Raw genomic sequence first — 26978 nt, forward strand, 5'->3', positions numbered from 1 at the left:
TGCTCTTACGTGGTAATGTCTGCTGAGAGTTAAGTCCATCGTTGAGAAGTGTTTTCGGTCTTGATCTTAGGCAGGTCTTAAACCTGGGACCCAGAGGTAGGAATAAGTGTCCTAAACGATGACCCTAGCTAACTCTCTGAAATAGCATGGTGTTCTTGCTGCCCACCTTTCTCTTTCATCCTTCTCCCTGACTCTATTCCAGGACATCTTGTGGAAAAAGGAAAAGTAGTTTCCTTTAGAACTGGCTGTTTTTCTTCTTCCCATAGATGTTCCCCCCCCCCCCCCCCCCCTCAAGTTAAATGGGAAAACAAAGTATGCAGTATTTCTGCTGCAGAGTTAAATATTGATGAAGATTAAGATGCATTAGAAGACTGAGGAAATTCATGGGACAGGAGTAAAAATAAACAAAACCCAGAAAATTTAAAAAATGTTCAAGCATATGAATGGCCCTTTATCTTTCTACCTTCCTGCATGGCTTCCAATAAAATGTTTCAGCATCTTGATGCGAACGTTCCAGTTTCACTGAGCTGGGGACAAGGAAGTGCTGTACAGTAACGGTTACAGGGGGAAAATCTTCTGTGCTGTGTTGGTCTTGGACTTCCTCAGGGTATTTTTGTTCCAGATGTTAAACTGTTGGGGTTTTTTTTTTTCTTTCAGAAGCCTTGTTACGTTGCCAGAACATTAGATTTTTTTAAGGATTTTCCGAACCCCAGCTGATTATCACAACACACAAGAATCCAAACTTGGGCTTGGCTTTGCTGCGCTGCAGCAGCTGCAGAAAATCTGTGCGAAGGCGCAGGTTCACATCGCCATCATTGAATGCCCTTATAGGGTAAAACAGGGAGTGAGAGAATTTCTGCTTTGCTGCCTCATACAACACGGGGATTCACGTCAGCCATTGAGTAACATCGAGTTCCCCAAAGCAGAAATACCACCACGTGCGCTCTGCAGCCGAGGCGGTAGCAGAGCCCCCGAAAAAGCTGCAGCAGAGCAACTCGGGGATGGAAAAAATGACATCCCATCTGCCTCCATCCAGGCAAAGGATAGCCTGCTCGGAGCAGAGGCAAAATCAGTCCCCGGTGTATTTTGTTTTTAGATATAACAGCGCTTTTTTAGCTGGCGGTATGTGATGATTCTGGTAGTACATGGCACAGATCACATGTTGCTGCTTGATTGAAGTCAAACGGCGGATCCCCCTCCCTGTGGCTCCTTCCCCGACCAAGGCGCCTGTGCCCCAGCTCCCTGCGGCCCCCCTGCTCACATTCTTTTCAGCCCTTTGATCTAATCCTTATGGAAATAGATGGAAAAATCTCCTAGACTCTGGTTTGTCTATTCAGAGTGTTAGTAGGAAGCTTCTCTTTACAAAAGCAATAAATATATAAGCACCTTCTACTTTGTACCTGCTCCTCTCTTTACCTGCCTGATTCTTGTCTTTGTGCATTTACAGAAACTCTCAGCTATAGTATTTTTGCACTTAATGCATCTTCCCAACACTCGCTGTACCTCCCCTGCTGCCTTCATTTTGCTTTGAATGGTCGTCAGCCCATATGAGCGGAAGCCTGTGACTATCCTAGTATTAAAGACAGCGTGGAGCTCAATGTGTTCAAATTCCTTTCCCTGACCACAACCCTCTTTTTCAGAGGCGAAGTCTGCCAACCAACTCGGGTGCCCTGCTCTTCGTGCCAAAGAAAGCTACTTATTTAGCCAAGCGTATCTGCTTTACCTGGAAAAGGGCTCCTCGAGGCTGCCGGAGCAAGGCTTCTGGCTGCAACAGGAGAGATCCCCAGGCTGCTGGTGGCTAAGGCAGTGCGGAGCTGCCAGGGCACGTTGCCGAAGTGGTAAACAGATTTAGCACGCTGCAACTTTTCATCATCTTGGGTCTGCGCCCGGTCTGTAAGGACCGTGGTGTTCTTTCCTGGGAGCAATGCGGGGTCAGAGCACTTGTGTGGTGCCTGGATGGAGCTAAGCATGGCTCTCTCACTGAGTGCCGCTGAGTCGTCCCCCACCGCAAGAGAGAGCTGGAGGACAAGACCTAATGAAAAGATGGCATAGAAAGGTGGCTAAGATATCTGTATTTTTAAAGGGGGTTTCGTTCAGTTAGGTTATCAAGTGAGCGGCAGCTTGAGGCAGTTAAAGTAGAAAGGACAACAGGGTCAGCTCTCTTCTGTTCTGAATATTGATGTCTCAGGGAAGGGCTGATGAAAAACAGAGTCCAAAATGTGAGGTATGAGCACATGCAACAGGTAAATCACCATGAAATAGAGTAAAAAGCTCAAGTTTGTGCCAGAGATCCAAAGGGACTCTTCACTGTAATGACATTAAGACGAGGCTGGGATGCTGGGGTAGGGCTGTCCCCATCTCCTGGGACCAGACCCTGTTACTCATGAGGGGTTTCACTCTGGTGTCCAGTGTGCCCCAGGAAAAGCTCTGGTCATGATTCATGGTTGTAGCCAGAAGAGAAGAAGGGTCTGTGACTTATCCTCTGTCACTCAGTGCCCTCGCTGTGTGGGACTAATCCCAGCAGTGCTTTTCCGGGTTTGTCTATTTTTTCAATAGTATTTCGTAAAGGATTTGCTCGAGTCTGGTTTTGTGTATGGAGCTATCTACATGGAGAACATAGAGGAAACTCTTCCAAAGCAGAATCTGAAGCTTGGAGTGAAACTGGTCAATGAAGGCAGAAATTTGGCTGTAGAAATACAACTGACCTTGTCTCTGTTGTGGCAGGCTGGTCCTCAGCTGGACTTTGGAGGGCAATAAAGAGAGTATAGCAATGCATCAGGATGGATATTTGCACTCTTGTGCTGCTTCCTGCTATTCTTCTCTGACTCATGGATTGCACAGAGATCTCTGTATATTTTAAATGCCAGTGGGCCCTGCAGCAGTAGGCACGAGATTAAGCCCATCTTTTAATCGTTGTAACTTTGGATAGACTAACCCAATTAGTGTCCTGCGGACTCTTCCTTTTCCCATTTCAGAGCAACGGAAATGGAAGAAGTCTTCCCTTATTTACACAAACTGATGGATTTTAGCAGTTTCCCTTGAAAGGTACCATTATCCTAATCAAGTGAAAATAACCACTGAAAAGTCTCGATTATCATAAAATCGAGATGTTGCAGTTCAATTGTATTTCCAGACTCAGGCGAGCTGCTGGAATGCATGCAGTTTAACTTTCCTCTATGATATAATAGTTTAAAAGAGATCAGGGTACATTTTACCATAGTGTCTAGCAATGTGAGTTTATTCAGACTTTTGGCAGGCAGTTCTGCACACTCTTGCTAAAACTGTGAATCATCCATTGTTGGCTGATTGCACTCTAGTTGCTAAGAGATCTGTCAAGTGCATACTGAGGCTTAATTCTACATTTGCTCTAAGAAGGGCTAAATGTATTAAATTGGAACATGTCACATCCTTCCTAAACAAGTAATTAAGGCACTGCTATGAGCCTGTCTGATGGAGAGAAGAGAAGGAGCTGGGAACAGCTGGAAGATTTAACTTGGGTTGAGGTTGGTCTCCTCTGTCTGGGAACACTAGACTTATTGCATGTTGGATTTTCACAGCCTGATGCATAGTGGAAATAGAAAGGGGAGGGAGACATTAAAAAAAATAGAATTTGCAAAAGGACTTGTTTTTCAGTGTCCTTATATAAACCTCTTAAAATGATCTAATGCTATTTCACAAAGTGTAATTTTTAGTAATGGAAAGACAATACGTCAGTGTTTCCCAAGTCGCCTTGCCCCCCGCCCCCTCCCAAGTGAACTCTACCGTTCACACTGCTCCTCCCCAGTTATCCCATTGCTTGGACATGCTGCAATACGTATTGCAGATGCTGTGCGCTTTCATTCAAGATTGTACCGTTTAATGTTCCTGTTTGCTAAGTGTACCAGCAGAAGTGGCGAGTAAGTGGTACTGTAAGATATCTTTAACCACCTTGTCTGTCCTAAATAGCCACAAGCTTTTCCAGGGAGGCCTTTTACTACCCGCAAAGAGAAAATTGATCCATTTGTCGGTAGTAAACCAAGTACGTCATCTGTTTCTGTGAGCGTACTCCTGCCTGTGTGGGGATGTGTGGCAGCAATTAAAAAAAAAAAAAAGTAAAAGAAAAAAGTTCTTTAGTCAAGATTTTCAGACTCATCTGTTCCTAAAATTACATCATTTGCACTGGCATTAGCCACTGTCTGAAAAGCGCCTTAGTTTCTCACCAGGCTCTGCATCTTCTTCCCCTTCACTGAACAAGGAGGAAAAGTCATAAGTTGCGGTTTGTCCATCAGAGCTTTCTGGTGCCCGGACTTAGCAATAGGCTCCCAGGTTCAGGCTTTTGCCCGTCATCTTCTCCCAGACCCACGTTGTCTGCATTGGGGGTGGGCTGCTCACTGCTGGGCCATGGGTACCCTCCGCTCAGGCTGCAAAGAAGGGAAAGAGTTTAACACAGTCCTGCTAAGTTATCTAAATGATAAATTATCTTCCTTTTAAAAATAAAAACACTATCCCTGCATCAGCCATGGCTCCTGGTTTGGATTCAGCTTCTAGGTGCTGTATTTTGTCAGAGCTTGTTACTGAATTTCTGTTCCTTGTGTAGGTCTCTGCAGACATGATTGAAGGCTTTTATAATCCTCTCTTTGATCAGTGAAACAGATTGAGCTGCTTTGACTGAGGTTTTGGAAATGACACCTTCTTCCCGCTGGCGCCTCTCCGAGCCCTTCGTGACTGTTGGACGTTTTCCGGGTGGTGGACGGTGGTGCTGGAGAGCCACTGTGGCAACGGCATGTTGCCGTGATGGTGGATCTCTCTGCCCCTGCACAGCGTTCCGTTGCTTGTGCATCTGAAGGTCTCTCTTCAGTCGCAGGGTCATGGCTAGAGCCCACGTACAGACGATGATCCTCTGTGGTGGCTCGGTTTACAAAACTAAACAGATGGCCTGTCCTCTGACTGTGGCCTGAGGTCCTTGTGCCAGCCACACAGCCTTCACGGTGGCCATATGGCAGCGTGGGTTGGTCGCTTCTACCTCTTGTGCCATCCTCCCTGCCTGTGACCTGGTTTGCTCGTGGTTTAACACTCCCTTGGTCACTGACCAGTGATGATTGTGTGCCCTCAGTCTGTTTGTGTGAAACTTGAGTGACCTTGCACCGACAGGTTTCTGTTCAAAACACACCTATTCAGCAATGATTCCCATTCTCATCAGGTCTTGAGACGTGTGAAAACATTCTATTTGCATACCAGCAGCAGTATCCACTTGTATACACCTTACTCTGGTGCATCAGTGCTATCACTGCTGTTGACTGGAGTTATCCTTCCATCCAAAGCTCTATCAAACTAGACAAGATTGACTTTCTGTAAACACATACTGATTGGTATTAATTATTTTATCCTTCAATTCCTTGTTACTCTCCCCTGTCAGTCATTTTGCAAATTTTTCTGGCATCCCCATTAGGCTGTGAAGGGTTACGAACACTACAGAACTCCTCCTTAGGTGGAAATCATCCTGACCCGCTGTTTTAAAAGTGCTTTTTAATGACTGCTGTTTAATGTTCTCCTGTGTTATGGTTGGGGTGACAATTACTCTCCGTAATACAATCTGAATATTTAACTGGCTTTTTTCCCCATGCAGAACGGAAATATTTATCCAGTACTTTTACCTTTTTGGTGTGAATATTGAAAATGTCATCCTTTCCAGGTAGTAATGAATCAGCACCACTGTTGCTATTCCTGTTGTTCCTAAGGTAGGGAAGCAAAGCAGAAGAAAAAAAAAAAAAGGCCCTTGTGAATCTCGATTCTGCTATCCAGAAATTTTCACTAGGTCCTTCTGCTTTTTTTTATAAGTTCTCTTAATTTCTGATATACTGCATTAAAACTTAACTTGTTAAAGTTGTTTTGGCTTTTGTATCTGATTTAATTTCCCTGCTACACCAGTTAACTTGGCCATTATTTTTGATCCTTAATATAGTACAGCATTCTTTCTCACATGTGAGAGTGGGCTTTCTGGACATTTAATGACATTTTCTTAAAACTGCTCCTGGGCATCACCTATTTTTAGCATGCGAATTAGCTGCTTAATGGTTTGGCTCAGCTATTTCAGCTTTGTGAAAATAAGGTTTTGAAAATTATTAATTCTGTGTGTTCATTATGTAACTGCTTTTACTTATTAGGGACATCCATTTTGCCTATGAAATCTGTCACTTGTTTGGTGCGTTTTAGCTTCACCACTTTATCTGTAACTGAAAGTGTTATCTGTATTCTGAACAAATTATCGTGCGTTTATAAATTAATATCCACTAACTGTGCGTTAGGTTTTTCAGGAGCATCGTCTTTCTGGTAATTGTAACAAGTGGTCTCTGAAGGAGAAGCTGTCTTTCTTCCTTTAGAGCCAAGTGAGTATTGAAAAGACTTGATATCTTCTAGTGCGTTGGAGACTTGCTTCCTACCTTTGCCCTCCTTTCAACCTGTTACTTTGCTGAAGTGGAAGATGAATGTGCAACAGGCCAAACAAAATATCATATTCCTTCTGCTCTGACCTTGCAGACTGTATTCGTTTCTGCAGCTTCTCTTTGCTGTTGTGTAACTACAGTTATAATTTTCTTTCACCAGCCAGAACAGGTAGGAAAACAGGCTTTCTATCTTTCCCCTTGAGCACTTAAACACTTGCAGGACATCAAAAGCATTCAACAGTAGATAGAGACAAGTTTTAAAAACAACGCTAACATCTACAAAGAATATAGCAGTCATTGTTTTCCCACTTTATTGGTTGACTTAGAGATCTGTAAACGTGTGCAGTGTGGAGTTACACCAGCCAGCAGAAGACCCTTCCCACTGAAGAAGCTAAAAAACTTGCTGTACAATACATGGTTGTCTCTGGTCTTCCTAAGTGTAACCCAGTGATCATGAGGAGCGAATGAGGAACTCGTGAGCTGTCTTCCTTATGGGGGGGTCCATAACTAGCAAGTTTTAGGGCATCTTTAGTTTCTCCAGGATGCTAGCAGGAGATGCACTAAGGCCTCGATGCAGCAGTCAAAGGCGGGTGTCCGTAGACCAGGTGCTCGCGGCAATTTCCCCCACGCTTGCCGTACGGTGCAGGCATCGCTTCCTTCCTCCCAGGCTGGAGGGAGCGACACGTTCACAGCTGAGCCCTCTTGGTAGGGCTGGGGCTTGCCTGGCTGGGACTGTGGTCCTCAGGGGGCTCAGCCACCCTACGCAGCAGTGACGTCCTCCCCAGTGGGGCGGGAGCCCCCAGCAGCCAAAGTCAAAAACAGCTGCCAAGGAAATACACAGTTCAGCTCCTCGGTGACAAGAGTGCATTAAGTGGTTTCCATTTAACTTTTTCACAACTGACTGCCGCTCCAGCCCCAAGCTCACCTTTTGTTTGCAGCAGGTCCTGCAGGTACCCATGGGCTCTGGCATTGCCTCTGTCTGGGAGCGCTGCAGTTACAAGCTGTCAGGTTACTTCCACACCTCTGATGGTGTTGATACCATCTGGTGAGGTAATAGTTTCCATTTAGTTACAATTTTATAAATTTCAGTATTTCCCTTTATTTCTGTACAATGGTGAAGTTATGTAGTACTGTGCAGAGAAAGGAAAAGCCATTAGGCTGACTATAAAGTAATATTGGAGTCTGCTGTATCATCGACTCTTGGCTGTTATTCCAGCAGACATGCTCCCTATTCCCACGCGAGTCTGGAAATGGGCCGCTGTTGCCTTGTGTCCGTCAGTCGTGCCACTGCTGTTTGCTCTGTGCAGCGGTGGTTGTGGGCCGGGCTCCTGCAAGGCAAGTATCGCTCCAAACATGGGACCTGTTGGGAGGATCATGGCATCGCCACGTCCCCCAAAGTGATGCCTTGTGTACATGGAGCTGGCAGCGGGCAGAGCTCAGGTGCTCCGGTACATAACCCCTTGGGAGCATCGCTGCTGCTCTGCAAAGGGTGCTGGCTTGGATGCAGTGAAACAAAGGCATGCGCTGCCTCAGAATCAGGAGGCGTAATTAGGAAATGTAGGTCATCAAATTCAATTAGCCCAGTGCAGTGTAGCTGGGAAGAGTTCTTACTGGATTTACTCCCCCTTCAGAGTAGCTCTTATTAAATAATACCTTAGCAAAACCCTAATTTCTAAGGTGCATTTAAAAGCCTGCAGAGAGATATTTCCCTTCCCAAAGTAACTGCAAAACAAAGTAGTTAGATACCGAAGCGTCTCCAGCACAGTGCCCGATGAGTGGGATTGGTGAGCGAGTGAAGGAGAGATGGCTCACTTTGCGAAAGCACACCTTGCTAGAGGAGCATGATTGAGTTAGAAGTCTTGCATCTAAAGTGTCTTTCTACAAGAAGAGCTTTAAGTAGAATTGTTGAAGAGTTACCTTTTACTTAGCTGTTACTTTGCTTTCTTCATTTTTCCCCCTGTCCCTGTGCATTACAAGTTTCCCTTTGGTTTCCTTTTGTTTAAAATCCACTCTTACTTTATGCATGTACAAGTAGAAGATGTAGTGAAGTGCAGAGTGACTGAGTTGCAGACATGTCAAGGAAATCTATTTCTTTTGAAAACATAACACCACCCCCACCCCAATTTCACTGCACTTCCTAGCTGAACATAGTATTTAGCTCTATTGAAAGAATATAGTCTTGGGATATGTAAAAGTGTGTAGGCAGCTTGTTTGGCAGGGAAAGGAGCAAAATGATGAACCGCCTTGCACCTCTTAGTGGTCTTAAAGTGCTTTCCTTACGGGCATGCTGACATTTGCATTTCTGCATTTACTATATAAAATGTAAAGGGACATATCAGGTCGGGGGGATTCTGGCTTCGGTGGGGCCAGCATTTCATCCTCTGCTGCCTGCCTAGAGTTCAGGTCCTGTGTTCAGGTTTGACCCTCCTAATTCCCACCTGCAACTAAATGCTTTCCTGGCAAATCTGTGTGGAGTTGTGTTGATGATGCTCGTAGGTGATCAAAGCAACAGTGTCCTCTGAGATTTGAAATGACGATGACTTGAACTTAGAATAAGCACCTAAACAATTTCTGTTTAAAAAAAAAAAGACTGGTAGTATTCTACTCTAGATTTTGGTTTTAAACTTGATCAGTACTCATCCATCATTGAGTATTAAAAGGACACGTGCTGCTGTGCTGCATCTTTATGAAATGTTTTAAATTCTCTAACCTTGTACCCATATTGCAGAAATTGTTTGGGAGAGTTGTGTAAATGTCAATGCACTGAAACTCATATAGACTTCAAGGTAATTAAGTGCGGGGAGGCCTTAAAGGAGTTCCTTTGGCTTGTACTTTGTTCATATTTGTTGCATAGATCAGGGCTTTTTAGATCAGAGTTTGTATGTGTGCCCTTTTTGTCTGGGTGAACTATTACTGCGTGAAGGGCAGGTGGCTATTTCCTTTTTCCAAGCATTTACATGTTTGTCATAAACAAGAAATTCACAGTTTTTCAGGACTTGGTGATGTATCACCTATATCCAAAGTTGGTGCTCGATCACGGGGCAGACGGGTGCCTTTTGCAGCTCTGATGGTGAGGTTTTGGAGCAACTTTGGGAAGGCTCCCATGCTCCCTCCTGGGGGCCGAGGGCACGGTTCTGCATCTGGTGGGTCGTTGTCCCCTCTTGGGCAGTAGGACTCAATGTCGTCACGTAGGAGGTTTAATAGCCATAAACTTCCCGTTCTGTAACTCTCTGGTCTTGTAATTTTACTGAACAACAGTCCCCCGAGAGGTTGGGGAGGGGAGGAGGGGAGGCAGGGTGCAAGCAGGCTGGTTTAAAAGTAGGAGCTGTGTTTTTTAGCATCATGTTAATGTAACGTACATTACAATGAAGATAGTCTGCCTACAGTTGTTGGTGTTTTTAAATGAAATATTGCCTGTGAGTTTTATGGCTTAAAAATGCAAAAGGTGAGAAGAGAGCTTGTACTGCAGTCCTTCTGTCACTAGAGGCACAGGAGGGTGTGGGATGTCCTGGCAAAGCAGCCGGAGAGGCGGCATCGTCCCTTTCTGCGTTTGCAGGGTGCGCAGCAAGCGTCTGGGGGAGACGGAGGCTCTTCTCAGCCCAGCACTGCGGGCACCTGCCTGAACACTTGGTGAGCTTGCAAGGAAAGGCAGGGCACTGCATATACAGAAGTTTCTACCTCTTAAAAATGTGTGGCTATAGAGACACTTGCACCAACTGCTGTATCTTGCATGTGCTCTTCATGTTTTAGTGCTTGCTGCTTTATTCTCATTTCCTCCTAATGACTGTAAGCCTCAAATGGGAAGTCGGTGCAGAAGCAGGACTTGCAAAGCTGACTCTTCCTTTGCCTTTGTCAGTTTGAGTTCAAGGACCAGTAGCCAGAGATGGATAGTTGCTTATGCTTACTGCATGTTTTTCTTTAAAGCTTGAGAATTTATTAAAACTTGTCAGTATAGTATTAGACTGCTAAAGGTTATTTTTCAGGTTGAAATGTCCCACCTAGTGTGTGGTGGCCAGTTTGTTCAATAGATGACTCCCAGTTTGCTTATTTGTGTTGAGATGTAGTTTTGACTACTTAAAACTGTTGGTGTGTCTTCAAGGATTTAATCCCATTTCATGTATACCAGCAAACTTCCATAAACCTACTGGGACAACACTTTTCTTACCCAGCAGTGGAAACCTTACTGAACTAGTTGGGAGACAGAAAATGGTCAGAATTTACATTTTCTGCCATTATTATTGTTATGTATGTCTAGACACTTCAGGGGACTCTTGCAGGATGTGTTAGCATAGCTAAAATAAGACAGACAAATCAACTTCTCTGAAAGCATGAATGAAACCTATTATTAGAGGGGAAAAAATGCAGGGCTAGTATAACCTCTGCCCGTGGGGCCCCTGTTATAAAATAACACGGGAGCAACCGGATGCTCCTCAGTGAAAGGCCAGTTACTGAGTGAATTCAATGTGAAGAAAAATATTCTCTTTGCTGCCTGTGATGATGGCCATTGCTCCCCGAGCTGGGCTGGCTCCAGGGGGCTCTGGGCAGGCGCCCACTGGAGCAATTGCTTCTCTTCCCTGCCTGTCCTCGGTACGTGGCAGTGGGGACCTGGTGGCGACCACTGGGTCTTGTCCGTGGCTCCCCACCAGACAGACTAGATGGGATCAAATCTTACCGATGATGATCATCGGCCATTCGTGCAGCTGAAATCTGCAGGTTGGTTCCCACATGCCTCGGAGAGGCAATGGGAAGAGTTCAGAGCTGGGTGGTGATGATGATTCCCTGATGGGATGGAGCTGAGTGGGACCTGCTTTTCAGCAGTATCGGGTTAGTTAATATAAAATTAAAGCTTCTAAATCTCCTTCCAAGAAGGAAACTGACATGCTTTCCAGTGTTAGAAATTACAAAATTTGGAGTCCTCTTGGCACAATGACATGTGCACACAGCAAGGTCAGAAGGCAACAGCAGGCGTGCCAGCAGCTTGACAATTAACTATGAGGAATCTAACAAAATCCATTTTAATGCAAAAAAACCCACTCTTGAAGTTTTTTTCCTAAAGTTTTTTTTTTATTTATTTTGGTTGATAAAACTAAGATTTGGTAGAGGGAGGAGGAAATGAGTTGCAGAACTGCAAACTCAAATGAAAATTCAGACCAGACCAAGCTTGACTGGGCGCTAGGGAAGCTGGGAGGTGCTTGTACCATTTACCACTACGTTCAAATTGTGAGCACCCTGTTCAAGAAGTTACAAAACCCTGAATATTCCGGTTGAGGTATAATTATTTTTCACTTCTTTAGTATAGATTTTCCTTTGAAAAGAGTTCCCTACCTTAAAATAAGCAGAGTATTATCCTTGCCAAAGATCTTTCAGCCTCTTTAGAATAGGGCATTTAGATTACTGGGGACAAAGTGAGTATCTTGAATGCTCTGTGTCAAGGCACGAACAAACGGCACAGAAACAGTAGTACAGTACAGAGTGAAACCTGACAACTCGGTGTTAAAGGAAAGGAATGCTACTGTATGGTTCGATTGTGATCAACTTATCTTCAAGTGGGTTTATTAGCAATTTAATGGAATATTGGTTATTCAGGAGCCATAATAGCCCCGGTTGAAATGTCCCTTCTGCGCGGTTTTCCCATACCCTGTGGAATGAGCAGAATGTGACAGTCGAGCTTTCAACAGGCTTCATGAATTTTAAATACTTTTCAGCTGTGAAATGGGGCACATGGCGTGTGGTCAAGGGTGGACAAGGAGCTGGCAGCCGCTGGGGGTATTATGGGATATTGAGTGTCTGGGAGATAATGAATGCTTGGCTTATCCAGGTGCATTCTTGGCCCGCTGTGCATGTCCAGGCAGAATGGAATATATTTCTCTGTCCAACACTTAACAATTGATCATTTTGTAATTGTAAGCAGAAAGTATTTAGAACGCTACTTTCTCAGCATGCCTGCGTACGACTTAAATTTCATGTCATCCTCTTTATCCGGCAAAATCTTCAGTGTTTTTCTGTAACAATGCATTCATGCTGCTTTAACTTTTCCACTAACCTGATTTTACGCTTAGTGGATCTTAGTGAGCCTTTTCTTCTGGCGACTTTAAATCTCCATCTTTTTAAGCTTTTTTTTTTTTTCCCTCTGTGAATTTTTTTATACCTGATTGAAATTATTTCCACTTGCTGTGGGTTGAAATTTCAGCCCAACTTTTTGTAGCAAGTGAGGAGGTTACTGGCTCCTGTTTTGTGGGAAATAGTGTCTGTGCATTTTAAAGGCTAAGTAGTGGAAGAGAGGAAGGGGAAACCCAGGCGGGGTTTACTGCTGGTGAGCTGCCTAGAGCTGCTCTCATGCACTTCAGTTCTGCTTAGCTATTAAAAGACAACATGCTCCAAGGACATCCATATTAATTGTGGTTTTTGACTGTGTGTACCTGGAAGAGGAGGTTGCTGCTTGACCTCCTGAGACCTGCCAGGCTGGAGCTCCCCTCCTGCATGGCTGAGAAGCTTTTCTGGGACGAGAAGCCCCGGAGGCCACCTGCCACTTTCTGCTCCTCCTCCGAGTGCCAGTCCCTCTCTGTGCTGTCCCTGGTCCAGCTCTTTCCATGTTTCCCCTTCCCTGTTAATCCCTAGAGGTGCTGTACTCACCCCAATCTCAGGTCGCTCTCTAGGGGCCATGGACTTTCAGCACTGGGTACATCAGCTCTAGGTACACAGTTTGTGACTATTTCAGTAGTAGGGCAGTAAGTGGGTTTGGATCCACAATTAGCAGTGTGTGGGCAATAACAAATGGGGTAATTATCCATGTGGCCCTTTCTGAACTCCATGCTTCATAAACTACCCAAACTCTGCCAAAAGCTGCGCCTGCTTGCTGCAAGCTTTGGGTGAGGGTGAAACTGTCTCAGAGCTGCAACCAGAAAGTGTTGGTGTGGGATCTGTGTATCGGGAGCAACTAACAAGTTATCTGCTGCTTGAGGACATGGCTTGGGAGTACCTTGGTGTTCCTTCTTGGCCTCGTTTGATGAAAAGTGGTTGAAGATGAGTCGTGCTGCGTGCACGCTGGATGGCATGTCTGGCTGAGCAGGGTGGAAGGAGCACTGCATCTGCCAGCAGAGCATGGTGCTGGCTGTGTGCTGGTGGGTACTCTGGCACAGCCACAGAGGCACAAGTCTGACCGATGCTGCGGTGCAACTGCCCCACCGTTTGGGTAAGGACCTGGCCTTGGAGCTCCATGTTGGCAGAGCACGGCAGGGTAGGATCAGCTGAAACTCCCAAAAAGGGGTTTCTGGGTGTTCTGACATAACACAGTGCTTTCCATGCATCATGATGTGCAGCCTAGTTTGATGAAGTCATTCTCGGATCACTCTGAACTGAGCAGTCTGGATGCGATTTGTCCAGGTGCCTTGGGAGCGGCATATCCACCCATGCCACCCAGGAGCGTGCTGCTGAGTAGCTGGTGATTCGCTTCAGGGCCAGGCTACTACCAGTCTTCACCTTCTCTCCCCTTCCCAAAAGAGGCAGTGGGATGGACACAAAGGCCCTGTGTGGGTAGAAAGGGGGATCCATTGCCAAAGCAAACTGTGGTCTGTCAGCTGGTAGGGGCGGGAACGGCAGGTACAGGACGTCCTTACCAGGCTGTGCTGGCAGCTGTTTGTGGGACAGAGCTGACCTTACTTGTCTTGCACTGAACACACTCTTACAGTGTGATCTGCATCAAACAGCAGTGCTGGAGTGTCTTGTGCTTCCACCGCTTTCCTCCTTGACCTCTCAAGAGCCAGGGCCCTTTCTGGTATCAACACTGGGAGCAGGAGTCGGAAACTCTGCCACAACACACATCCCACAAATTTCCGAGATCAATATACACGAGGGTGTGTATCTGACCTACTTAAAGCAAGAGAACAACCAGTAGTGGGTTCTTCTTCTCAAAAACCTCAAAACTGTTACAGTGCTGCTTTGTTTTCTTTGAAGCCTCTGCAAGCCCAGAAGAGCAATGCTTATCGTCAAGAGCAGAGAAACTTTCCTCATCTCCAGAGGGAGCAGATTCAGACAGGCAAGAACCTGGATCCTGACCAACACTGATGTCTGGTTTTGTAAAACTGAAGTCTACCCTTTCCTGGCCCTGGATTTGTCCATCTCTATTTATAGCCTTCACTTGGACCCTTGCTGAAAAATGCATTATATATTGACAGTGGCACTTTGTGAACCCAGAGCTAATGGCTCCAGAAATCGTCAACTCAGAGATATCATAGTCTAACTTCTGCATATATTAAGTCTGACATTTGCTTTGCACAGCTATGAATGATGGTTTAAAACACAATGAAGTGGAGACTGAAACCCAGTAATTGTGATTTACCATGCTGGAGAAATCGATGGTGGATGTAAAATTTCAGGAGACAGTGTGGTAGAGTGTCTGGGGCTGAGAGTCCTTTTTGTTAGGGCTGCAGTTGGTCTCCGGAGAACTGAGCTGTTAGCACCTAGAGCTGAGCTCTTCTGGTTTAGAAACCTCATTTAATCTCTGGCTCATTGGATAGTCTTCTGCTCTCTGAATCTCTCTGCATCCTTTTATGTGAGGTCTGCAGGCATTCTTCCCCCTTTCAGTGAGAGCTTGGAGGTGAAGGCGGAAGGGTAATTGCAGTCATTAGGGGATGCCTGATTTGGTACCATCCACAACTTCTGCCGAGCCCCAGCTGTGCCCCTGCCCATGGGGCATTTGGGAGCCTCGGTGGCGCCTTGCCTGCGACCCCACCGCCCAGCCCTGGCACCCCAGGGGAAAAGCTGTCCTGCTCTTGGCAGGGGTGAGCCCGTGGCTCGTGAAATCATTTCCCTGTTTCCACCATCTTTCAAAAAGATAATTTTGTTCTTACTGTCAGTAATGTAAATCCCATAACATCGTTAGCGCACAGAAGAGCAGTAAATAATTTAGGAAGCAGCCTCCATTTAGAGTGCATCAAATACCAATAGAAAGAAAAATCCCCGCACATCAGTTACAGTAATTGGTGGAAGGCACCAGTCCGCAGGGTAATGAGCTCCATTTTTAAAGCACGAGGAAATTAGATTCTTATAAATGTCAAACACAGTTATTGTCTTCTTTCCTTGAAACAGAGCTGAGCTGGCTGGAACCCATTGTCTCTCAATCAGCTTTGCCATGGATTAGACACATCCCGTCTCACACCAGGAATGTGCTTATTAGAAAAAATATCACTACACAAAGCATACAAGCTTTAACACTCAACCGATGTACTAATGGGTACACGTACAATAAAACCCAATATCGTGTAACAAACCTTAAGCTGACCTGAGATAATACGATACAGAAATCTTAAAGGATACAGACGAGTGTTTTCTTTGTGTGCTACAATTCTGACTACCTGAGATTTTAGTTTTCAAATAAAGGAAATAAAGTGAGAGAAGGTGACTTTTCCTCTTGGCTACTGACAAAAAAAGCAAGCAGTAAGTCTTCTTCGTAGTGAATATGCTTGTAATCATGTCATGTCCAAATATTTTGTGTATTTTACTGGTGTCTCCTGGGTAACTGTGGCTTCACAGAGGACTTTATCCGTCTTTTTTTCAGTTCTCTCCTCGAAAAAAAAGCAAGAGGTGGTTATTTGTTCATACATCAAAGCCCTGTGATTTAGTCTTTCCTTCATTATAAAATCTCACCAGTATGTGTTAAGACTTCACACTTTAGAAAAATGGTTCTCCGTTGTTTGGGGAGGATAAAATGTGAGGAGGATAGAGGGCTTTGTAAAATCAAACCCCTTTCCTGCATCCCTATTTTTAGCTTCGTACTTGAGCATAACAATCACTTGTCCCTTCTTAGCTAGACATTGTATCTTGTTTTTTTTCTGGGGTAGGAGGTCCATTGGAAAGTGGCACAATGCTTCCTGACGTGGGAAGGCTTAAGGATGGAGCCAAGCTCTCGGTTCCCTTTTGCAATGATGAGATACAGACTCAGGCTACTTGTGTGGACTTTACCACCCACTAACCCAAACTCTGAATGTAGTAGTACACTGTTTCCAAGATGGTTGTGTGTCAAACACGTACTGTGGACCTGCTACGTTGGAGAGCCTACTCAGAACTGCTGCAGGATGGCTTTAAAGATGATGTGGTGGGGATAATTCGAGTCTGTGCTATCCCCCATGCAGGAGACTCGGCTATATGCAAAAGCAGATGCGCTATTCATTTGTTGTTTTGTTTTTTTTTCCAGAATCCTGTATTTACAAGTTCTTTTTTCCAGTTGCCTTTTTAATAATGTCAAGTCTTCCCTCCAATCTTCTCCATCTCAGTTTGTGCTCCTTTTTTCATTTCTGCTTCTACTGAATGAAGTTCCTGGTGTTGCCCATAGAAAACAAACAGTAACTTGAGACTTCTATTTTACACAAGCAACAGATATCGAAAGATATTCCTAGCATATGTCACCAGACATGTGAACAGCACTTTCCAATTAAAACATTGAACCGTAGACTTGAATCCATTAACACCCATCATGGAAAAAGATCCAGCTATTTATATGGCACTCATTTTATTTATTTAAATTTGGTTTCATAAGCTAAAATGAACTCAACTGTTGGGGAAAAACATCTTGAGCATCTTATAAATATCTTCAAAGCCTGGAACAATCACGAAGCAAATTAAACTAGTTTTCTGTGATTTTGAACAACTCTTAGTTCCGATAACTTTCCTTAATGTCTGTGCTACAGCTGCATCAACCCCTGTAAGTTAAATAAAGAAACAGTTCAAGGCATCTCTGACGTAGCCTGGTGGTTAAATGGTAATCAGCAGCTGGTGATTAAAACATATATATGACTAAAATCACAAATCCAAAGTCAGCATTTACCTTCCACTAGTCTCGTTAGGTAGGCACTTTACTTAATTGGTACTCTAGCGCAAGTGTTATTAATTGGCCATGCTGGCTGCCGCCTCCCTGCCTGCCTCTCCCTGGGAAGCTCTGCGGCACCTTTGCTGACTGCATGGAAGTCATGTCTCAGGACGGTGCAAGCATTTTGCATGGTTGCAATGCTCAGGTAAAAAGTAGGTTTCCCACCTGCTCGAGGAAGCCCATACCCGCCTCAGTGACTGGTGCTTGTTTGCTCTGGTCTCAGGCACATCTTCTTGCAGGCAGATCCATCTTTGGGCTTTTATATTCCCTCCAACTTCCCGCACGTAGCCAAGATGCATGCTGCTTTTCTTTTCCCCTCAGTAATCTGTCTCTTTCTGACCATTAAATTTATTAAGCCATTAACAGACACAAATTTTCCAGCCAGCATGCCTAGCTTGCTTGTGATGCTTGTTGCACAGTTCCCGGTCCCGCTAGGTCCGCAGGTAGCCTTGTAACACGAGGCACCTTCATGTCTTCTCTGCAGTCTGTCCAGCTTTTACACCTCTTTACTTTCTCAGATGTTCTTCTGTGGTCCAGAGAAGCTTTTGCTTTTGGCTCTCCCCATAGAAAGCAGGTAGGGTGGTCCTCTGCCACAGTAACATCCACAGCTCTGCTGATGCTCCAGACTGGTGGGGACATGGTATCGGGGAGGACAGGAGTGGCATGGGGAGCGGGTGCTGGGCAAGGGCAGCCGCTGGCTTGGCTTCCTCTGCAAGCCCAGACAGCTTCTGCTGGGAGCACATCTCCTGAAAGGGCTTTCTCTTCTTGGTGTTTTGGTTTTGGAAACTGCTGGAGGTGGTGGGTTAACTGGAGATAGGTGACCACACAACAGGCTGAGTGATCCTGTTTTTTCCTGAGGTTTGGCCTTCTGCCTTAAATAACCCCATCTGATGGGTATATTTATTTATTCCAACTGCCGGTGGCTGGTGTACTCGTGTGTCAGGGTGTCCCGGTCGTCGGTTTGCTTGTCTGCTTCGTGTCGGCACAAAACAGTGAGTCTATGTGTTCTTGGATTGGGAACTTTCTTATATAATGCCACAACTCTATTACTCCATATTAAGCAATTGTTTTCTTCCTTGGGGTCTTATGGCTCTTAAGCACGTAGCACCTGCACAGTAAAACCCACTGGGCTTCACAGGCAAAAGAAATCATTCAGCTATCAGCACGCGGAAGTTATGAAATGTTCCTGTGTTTGTACGACAGTCAGTTTTCCAATATTAACTCAGCTGTTTCCCATTTATTTTTAAAATACCACATGGGTCCAGTCCTCCTTATAAACCTAATTTTAAAGATCACTGGAGATAGAGCAACAAGACTAAGAAAGATGAAGCCTTACTACTAAGCCTGGAGACTCTTGAGTGCCAAGTTTCAGCCTGAAGTCATTTTAGCATCAAGTGAGAGACAGAGGAGCAAAAAGAAGTGTTAATAATTGTAAAGGGCATGCTGCAGGCTTGCTCCAGTCTGCATGCCAAAGCCTTAGATGGGATTTTGTGTGGGGAGGACAAGTCCCTTCGTCTTGGGAAGTTCCCGGATACAGTTCCGTGTTGCAGTGTAACCCATCAGCATTCACCAAGTGGCACAAAGACCTGCCTTTGTCCCATTCAACTTTAAACTGAGGCACCTACTTTAACAGTGGGCTTGTCCAAGGTTTTTTCTGTAAAGTAACTGGAGAGCAAGGCTGTGCTAGAGAGAAAGACGAACATCCAGAGAGCAGATCAATCTTCGATAAGATGCTATAGATCTACATCACCTGTCCTGGCAGCCCATGGAGACCTGCTCTTGTCTTTTTGGACCTGGGCTTCGGGGTTAATGGGATCGCTCACAAAAGCCACATAGCTAAGTCATGGAAAATTAGCAGGAAAAAGGGGCTTAAGTGGATCACATCCGCCCCCTCCCTTATTCCCTGAAGCCAGCACCACTCTTAAGAAGGTATGACTGCCAAAGTATGTGCTGCTATTGCTCTGAAGCTGCCGCAGCGAGGGTGAAGGACCAGTCACCATCATGTCTCCTTTCCCTCCCGTGGCAGGTATAGTTTGGCAGAGCCCAAGAGTAGGGCTGCTAGAGTTGCTTCTGTTGGTATATGGTGCTGGAAGACAAGTACCCTGTCACCTGCTTTAGCTTCCTGTGTTTCTTCTAGAAATGCTTAATTTATCACATTAAATAGATAAATGACCTGTGGGACATGCAAAAATCAGAGCTGTCTAACAGGTCTTCACTACATCTTCCACGTTTGTTAATGCTTGCTGGGCACCTCTGGTTAACCATGGTGAGGAGGTTTCACTGAAAACAAAGGTGCTGGTGTGTGGGATCAGGTTCACGGGTTCCTGTGGATAAGCTCATATTTATACTGACATTCTGCCAGCTGTAGTCGTAAGCTTTTGGTCAGCACTTGGTTGCGCGTAGGTGCGTCTTTTGGCTTACAAGGCACCAAGGCAATGGTGCTTGAACACAGTGAGCATTAGCCCCTCTTATGGATGGCCTCTATAGAAACAGGTTCTGCTCTAGGCATCCTCAGCAGCCCTCACTGGGAAAGAGGAAACCTACTGAAGCTGCATTCCCTGCTCCTGTTATGAGCTCCTTTCAGCAGAAAATGGGGTCAGCAGCCCCAGGCTCCCTGCCACGCATGCAGCTCTCTGCAGCAAGCAGCCAGCCGCACAACATATAGACATGAAAGGTCTTGTAATTCTGTAGCAAGGTAGCTCAAAAATACAACAACTAGTGCTCAGTAAAATTGCAAAACCATAAAGAAAATAAACATTTACTGATTTGGGGATTATTTTTTCTTTTTCACCCCAACTGACAAGGGGCTTGGGGTAGAGCTGCCACCTCCACGGCTGGTAGAGCCACGTCTTGTGTCTGAGCAGTGCAGAAGGAGAGAACGTCACTCCTCTGCTGGTGCTTTTTCCTGCTCAAATCTAAAGGACAGGATTTGCAAGAGAGGATATTACTGTGCAGAGGGACTGGACTTAACATGCGTTTTGGATCCCTCATCTGTCTACCCCAGATGCTGCGTGGTTCCTGTGCAAAAGCAAGAGCCCAATCACTGCCGCTTGACACTCCATCCTCACCAGACCACAAAGGCCTCTGGAGAGAGTTGGGGAGCTGCAATGGGCAGGGATACAAGGGACCCTGCCATCTGCCTTGCTAAAGGCACGTTAAAGGACTTGAATTCTTCCTAACAATATGTATTTCTGGTAGTTTTTTTAAGTTTTTCAATGATACAATATATTCTAAACAACTTTCTTTTAAACAGGTTGAAGCCGTGAAGAGAGTACTAGAAAGTCTCAACCTCAATATAGTAGAGATGGTAGATGAAAACGCAACCTTAGATGGTGGAGACGTCTTATTTACAGGTATAGTGGTAGTGAATTTGCTGTTTACGTATTCTGAGTGCCTTGAAGACCATGTTATCTGTCGTCTGCGTAATAAAATGTCATTCATGCGGTTTGTTAAATCAGTTGTTTACTAAATGTCACAAAGGTAGCTGAGAGATGAATTTTCAATGCAACCCTCGATTGTCCTGCCTAATGCCTGAATAAATGAAGCAGCAGTACACATAGTACAAAGAGCAGCACTGTGCATACAAATTTTATTTTAGCTTGTAAAGTGCCAATAAGAAAAATGCTTTCAGTAGTCAACTGCCTGCAGTTGTTTCATATTTCTTATTACAAGCAGTTACATTCACCAGACTCATTTTCAGGACTTGTAAAAGCTTGAGGCAGACGATTGTCACTAGTTCAATGAATCAAATGCAAAAAACGCATTTTTAGTTTATGGAGAAAGTGGTGGAGTTGCCTGCCAGATGTCACGTGCTAGACAACTTATATGCATGGTTGACTAAAAAGGTGAAGATACTGACTGTGTTTTTTATGTCGTTAAACCCATTAGGCATTTTCTCACATTGGCTGCGCACACGCTTGCTCCTTGCCTGTGCTGAATGAGCCTGTTTATTTTGATCCGCATCACAGTAGACTGGCTGCTTGCCTTAGTTCACCAAGGGGAAAGAAGGGCCTCAAAAGAGGCAGACCGGGAAGGGAGGCCTTTCTAAGGCAGTGCAGATCCAGCACTGATTTTCTCTGGAGCTGGAGGATGCCGGTGGCTGCAGAGCTGCCTTCGAGACCAGAGGAAATCTCAGAGGGAGAGGGAAATGGTCAATCAGTGCTGTACTAATCCAGCCCAGCTGTTCTCTTTCCTGACTCAATGACCATTGCGGAGCTTTAGAAGAGGAAGCTATTTATGCTTCTGGTGAAATGTGTCTTCTGGAAGAAGATAATTGCTTTAAATTACGAGCTCGCAATTGCAGGTTGCATTCTTCTATGCTGAATTTTCAGTTTTACTACTCAAGTTGGGAAAAGAAAGATAGAAAATGATAGCCATGAAAGATTGCTTCAGAATGTCTCTAAAGCTGGCCTGTTTTTAAAATGTGTATGTTCTGATGAAGGAGCTGATGTGGTGATTTTTTGGATGGCTTAAAAAAAAGATGGCTTAAAAAAAATAATAAATGCTGTAATTGTTTTGCCCTTCATTTTTTCATTCCAGGCAGAGAATTTTTTGTGGGTCTTTCCAGGCGGACAAATCAACGTGGTGCAGAAATTCTGGCTGACACATTTAAGGTTTGTAGATTCATTCATGCCACAGGAAATATAAGCTTTCATCCACTGAACCAATTTAAAAATTATACTGGCTAAGACATTTGTCATACTCAAGTGCTTTATTTAGGACTTAAAAAAAAAAAAAAAAGTACAAATTACTGAAAAGGTTTGAGCATCCTGCAAAGTGACAGATGCTGAAGTTGGATCTGAAATGTGAGATCACTGCATAAAAGTAACTTGGATAGTGGGAGGCTGTTATTATTTGAGAGCAAATCAACACTCACATCCTTAATGTTCTCATGTTTCAGCAATGTGTTCTTATTGCTGGTCCCTGGAGACGTTTTATGTACATACTGTTTAATTACACGTTTTAATGTATTTCTTTACAGTTGCAACAATAGTAATATTTGAAACATGTTCTGGATTTTACCCCAGTGCACCAGACAAGACAAGCTGGTCCAGAGGGGTATGTCATACTTAAACAGTTGACACTGTGCCCTGGGATATGTTGCTATTGTTAATTTGCAGAGAGTAAAATTAATTATGGAATGTCTCAATATAATTATGGAACCAGGACAATTTAAAAATATTTATAGCAACCATTCTTTGCTCCTGTACAGGATTATGCTGTCTCCACAGTTCCTGTTCATGATGCTTTGCATCTGAAGAGCTTTTGCAGCATGGCTGGACCAAACTTGATTGCTATTGGATCAAGTGAAGCTGCACAGAAAGCCCTCAAGGTAAAGCACGTAAGAAAATTTTCTAAACAACAAACTTGGTTTTTTTTGTCTTTAATCTCTGCTCAAGGATGCTGGAATTTTAAAACAGATAGAGATCAATGAAAGAAGAAATTAGTACATCTCGGGGTCTCCTGTATGTGCAAACCATAAAGAATGTTTATATCAGGCAAGAGAACAGTGATGTTAATTTAGCTTTAGCTATCTTCAGGAAAAAAATGGATCATACAGATTATAACTTACAGCTTTGTTGACTAAAAAGGTGATAATTTGGTGGTAGGAGGGAGGAAGGAGGTATCATCAGAGCAGTGGAGATATTTACTTCAGATGTTGCCATAAGGAAACATGGCTTTTGAAATTGCCAGAGGGGAGGTAAAAGCTTTGGCATGAAGAAGGAAGGAGAGGGGTCTGATCCCTGTTGCAAAGATGACCTGTGTACACATTTTGCAGTGTAGATTTTCTGGATAAAATCAGTAAGTAACTCCAGCTGCAGGGACTAGAGTCCAGGACTCACCATCCCTCCTTCCTCTGTCATCTGGCTGCAAAGTCAGGTTCCTTCCTGGTAATGCTTTTTCCTCTCTGATCCCATGAGGGTCTCATAACAGCATGGCTTCAACAGAAAGAAGGGAGAGTAGTCTCACCCCAGCCTGGCTGATAATTTGGGTCTCTGAACATTTTCCTTTAAAGTGGGAGGTGTGGGTTTGAACCCTGGGGCTAAGAGGCCTCGAATCTGGGTTTCTCTTTGCTGGCAGACTTGCAAACCAGTAATCCATTGTGTAGCAGGTCAATGCTGTACTACCACCATCATCCTCAATGGGAAATGTTTATTGCTGCTGTGGTTTGCGCTGGGTTCAGTGGCTTTCCCGCCTGCTGGGTGTGTTCAGAGCAAATCTACCAAATTAAGCTTTTTCAGAGATGTGGGCACAGAGACACCTGAGGCCATGAATCTCATTACGCATATAGGCAATGAGACAGCTCACCCAAGAGATCAGCATCTCTGCTCCCACACGGTAGCACAGCTGCAGGCACTGATGCTTTGCAGCAGAAACTTTGGCTGGGGCACCAAAACAGCAAAGTGCAACTGAGACTTTACCTGAAGTGAAGCTCGAGGGAGTTTGTCCCTGTTGATAAATTAAGACCTACCATCCTGCACACTTTGGTTTGAGATGCAGGTAAGTCAGAGCATGTCTGAAAGCATTACAGCTAAGCGTCTTACGCATTTTTGTCAGGACTTGCCTTCAAAGGTTAAACCAAAATTTACTTTTCAGTGATGGCAGCGAGTCCTATATTTTCACCTTATGATCGTACTGATTCTTTTGCCAATAAATAAGAACCTAAGTGCAGGCTTTGCTCTTTGGCTTTGCAGAAGCCTCCTTGATGCAATGTGATCACTAACGCATGGAGGAAGCCAGCCGTGTGTCCCTTCTAATAAATGAGGAGTGGTGGAGATAGCTCTGCTGTACTAGTGAGAAAGCTCTCTGAAATCCACTCAGTTTAAATGCAACTTATGCAACCCGACTTGTATCTCTTGCCCTGATTCTAAAGCATGAATTATTTTGAAGAACAGCACCACTATCAGTGCCCTAGGCTACCGATCTGAACCTGTTCCAGGCAGAACATTTACAACAGAAATAGCATGTAACTCTGAAACCAACATCCCTGGCCCCCGAAGAGCTTAGGAACACATCCTGCATGGCTTGTACACCTCCCTGGCTTCAGTAAGCTAGTGATTTTTATTACTTTAAAACATCCTTAAATATTTGCAAGATGGATGCCTGAGAGATCTCTTGTCCTTACTGCCATGCTGCGATATTTCATTGCACATTTGCTTTTCAGATCTTACACATTTTCCTCATGGGCATAATCCTAGGACTTTTCATTTCCCAGCAGCATCATTTTTACTATCAGAGCTCGGCAGAGATTTGGTGGGGCGTTTTTTTTTTTCTTTTTCATCTTGTGACAGTTCAAGATTTAAAATGTCTCAGTCCCCAGCTAAGATAAAACCAACATTTCAAATCTCAGAATCTCTCCTGCTGGACATGGGTTGAATTATGGAGGCCAGGAAAGTGCAGTCCTGGCTAGCTTAAACTTGCAGCTTGGCAGCAATTAAGGGAATAGGATAGCAGCCTGATTGCTCCATATGAGCTTAGGGGAGCTCTTAAACAAGAGGACAGTCCGTTGACTTCCCGCATAGTTTGGAGTGGCTTTAAGTTTGCTCATTCATTTGAACAAGCTGTCAAAGTTACTCTCTTATTAGAAATCACTATGTGAAGCTCTGGGACAACAATTCCCAGCTTATCACCTATGTCTTCTCCCCTGAGAAACTTATGAGGAATGTTTTTGGTTGTAAAGGTCTGATGTTCCTGATGCTGTGAGATTGATTTAGTCTGGGATGGAAAGTGCCCTGCATTTTTCTCTGTGAAATGTGCACTATCCCAAATATTCAGGCTCAAACTCGAAATGCATCGTGAGCAGCAGCCTGATGAAGTTTGCAGATATCCAGACAGCGCTACACTTGTATAGAGTGTTTATAAACATGAGCAAAATTCAAGTACAATACTGGTTGCTCAGAGCTGCAATTTGAACTTGAGCCAGGACTAATCTGAGAACTCATCAGTTTGATTAAAGCCTTTTGCACAGCTCGGCTAATCGTGTTGCAGTGCATCAATTTAGCTATTGTAGCCAAAAATATTTTTTGGATAAGCTGATTAAATGTTGCTGGTAACTAGCCGTCAAGTAAATACCAGCATTAATCAAGGTACAGTAAAAAGCAGATATGTTTTTAGAAGAAAATGGTAATTAACAAGATAAGCTAGCAGTCTTTGATTGTTGGTGGATATTTTTTAAAAAATAAGTCAACTATGTCAGTTTTCAATGTGTTTCTCTGCATCAGACACTTACATGTGTGTGGTGGTCGTGGTTGCTCACACCCTGCCAGCTGAGGTTAGGGACTCTGGCTCAGGGCAGCAGTTTTGTGCTGTAGCACTTGCCCTTCTGTATTGGGTTTGCATGGCAAGGTTTTGGTAAGTGGAGGGGGGCTACAGGGGTGGCTTCTGTGAGAAGCTGCTGGAAGCTTCCCCTGTGTCCGACAGAGCCAATGCCAGCTGGCTCCAAGATGGACCTGCCACTGGCCAAGGCCGAGCCCATCTGTGACGATGGTAGTGCCTCTGGGATAACAGATTTAGAGAAGAGGAAAATGTTGCTGCACAACAGAAACGGCAGCCAGAGAGAGGAGTGAGAACATGTAAGAGAAACAACCCTGCAGACTCCAAGGTCAGTGAAGAAGGAGGGGGAGATGCTCCAGGCACCGGAGCAGAGATTCCCCTGCAGCCCATGGGGAAGACCACGGTGAGGCAGGCTGTCCCCCTGCAGCCCAGGGAGGTCCACGGGGGAGCAGATCTCCACCTGCAGCCTAGGGAGGACCCCATGCTGGAGCAGGGGGATGCCCGAAGGAGGCTGTGACCCCGTGGGAAGCCCGCGCTGGAGCAGGCTCCTGGCAGGACCTGCGGATCTGTGGAGAGAGGAGCCCACGCTGGAGCAGGTTTTCTGGCAGGACTTGTGACCCTGTAGGGGACCCACGCTGGAGCAGTCTGTGCCTGAAGGACTGCATGGCGTGGAAGGGACACATGCTGGAGCAGTTCGTGAAGAACTGCAGCCCATGGGAAGGACCCACGTTGGAGAAGTTCATGGAGAACTGTCTCCCGTGGGAGGGACCCCACGCTGGAGCAGGGGAAGAGTGTGAGGAGTCTGCCCCTGAGGAGGAAGGAGCGGCAAAGACAGTGTGTGATAAACTGACTGCAACCCCCATTCCCTGTCCCCCTGCGATGCTGGTGGGGGGCTAGGTAGAGAATTTGGAAGTGAAGCTGTGCCCAGGAAGAAGGGGGGGGGTGGGGGGAAGGTGTTTTAAGATTTGGTTTTATTTCTCATTACCCTACTCTGGTTTGATTGGCAATAAATTGAGTTAATTTTCCCTAAGTTGAGTCTGTTTTGCCCGTGACGGTAACTGGTTGAGTGATATCTCCCTGCCCTTATCTCAACCCACAAGCATTTTGTTATATTTTTCTCTCCCCTGTCCAGCTGAGGAGGGGGAGTGAGAGAGCAGCGTTGGTGGGCACCTGCCGTCCAGCCAGGGTCAACCCACCACACCTCCTCATGCTCCTAGCAAGCTGACAGGTTACATCAGGCAACCACATCGCAGTCAGAGCAACGTATGAAGTTACCCAGAGTGTTTCTTGCTCAGTGTATTGGATCCAACTCCACTTTCATCCTGGGGAACCTCTAGCTGTTCCTCCAGGAGTCTAAATCTCTTCAGAGAAATTGTTGGAAAACAAATAGGTAAAGCGTCCATCTTGGAAATGATGGA

The 26978-nt window shown here is 45.0% G+C and overlaps 1 protein-coding gene across 1 annotated transcript in view; it reads left to right on the forward strand.

The window, feature by feature from the left end:
- The window catches only part of DDAH1 (dimethylarginine dimethylaminohydrolase 1), a 66572-nt gene that overhangs the window by 24088 nt on the left and 15506 nt on the right, over positions 1–26978 (forward strand). Inside the window, exons 2-4 of the mRNA XM_075039096.1 lie at positions 20540–20639; positions 21826–21899; positions 22499–22618. Coding sequence (XP_074895197.1) covers positions 20540–20639; positions 21826–21899; positions 22499–22618 — 294 coding nt within the window. The remainder of the gene's footprint in view (positions 1–20539; positions 20640–21825; positions 21900–22498; positions 22619–26978) is intronic.

This window comes from Buteo buteo, chromosome 10, assembly GCF_964188355.1.
Source record: "Buteo buteo chromosome 10, bButBut1.hap1.1, whole genome shotgun sequence".
NCBI classification, from domain to species: domain Eukaryota; kingdom Metazoa; phylum Chordata; class Aves; order Accipitriformes; family Accipitridae; genus Buteo; species Buteo buteo.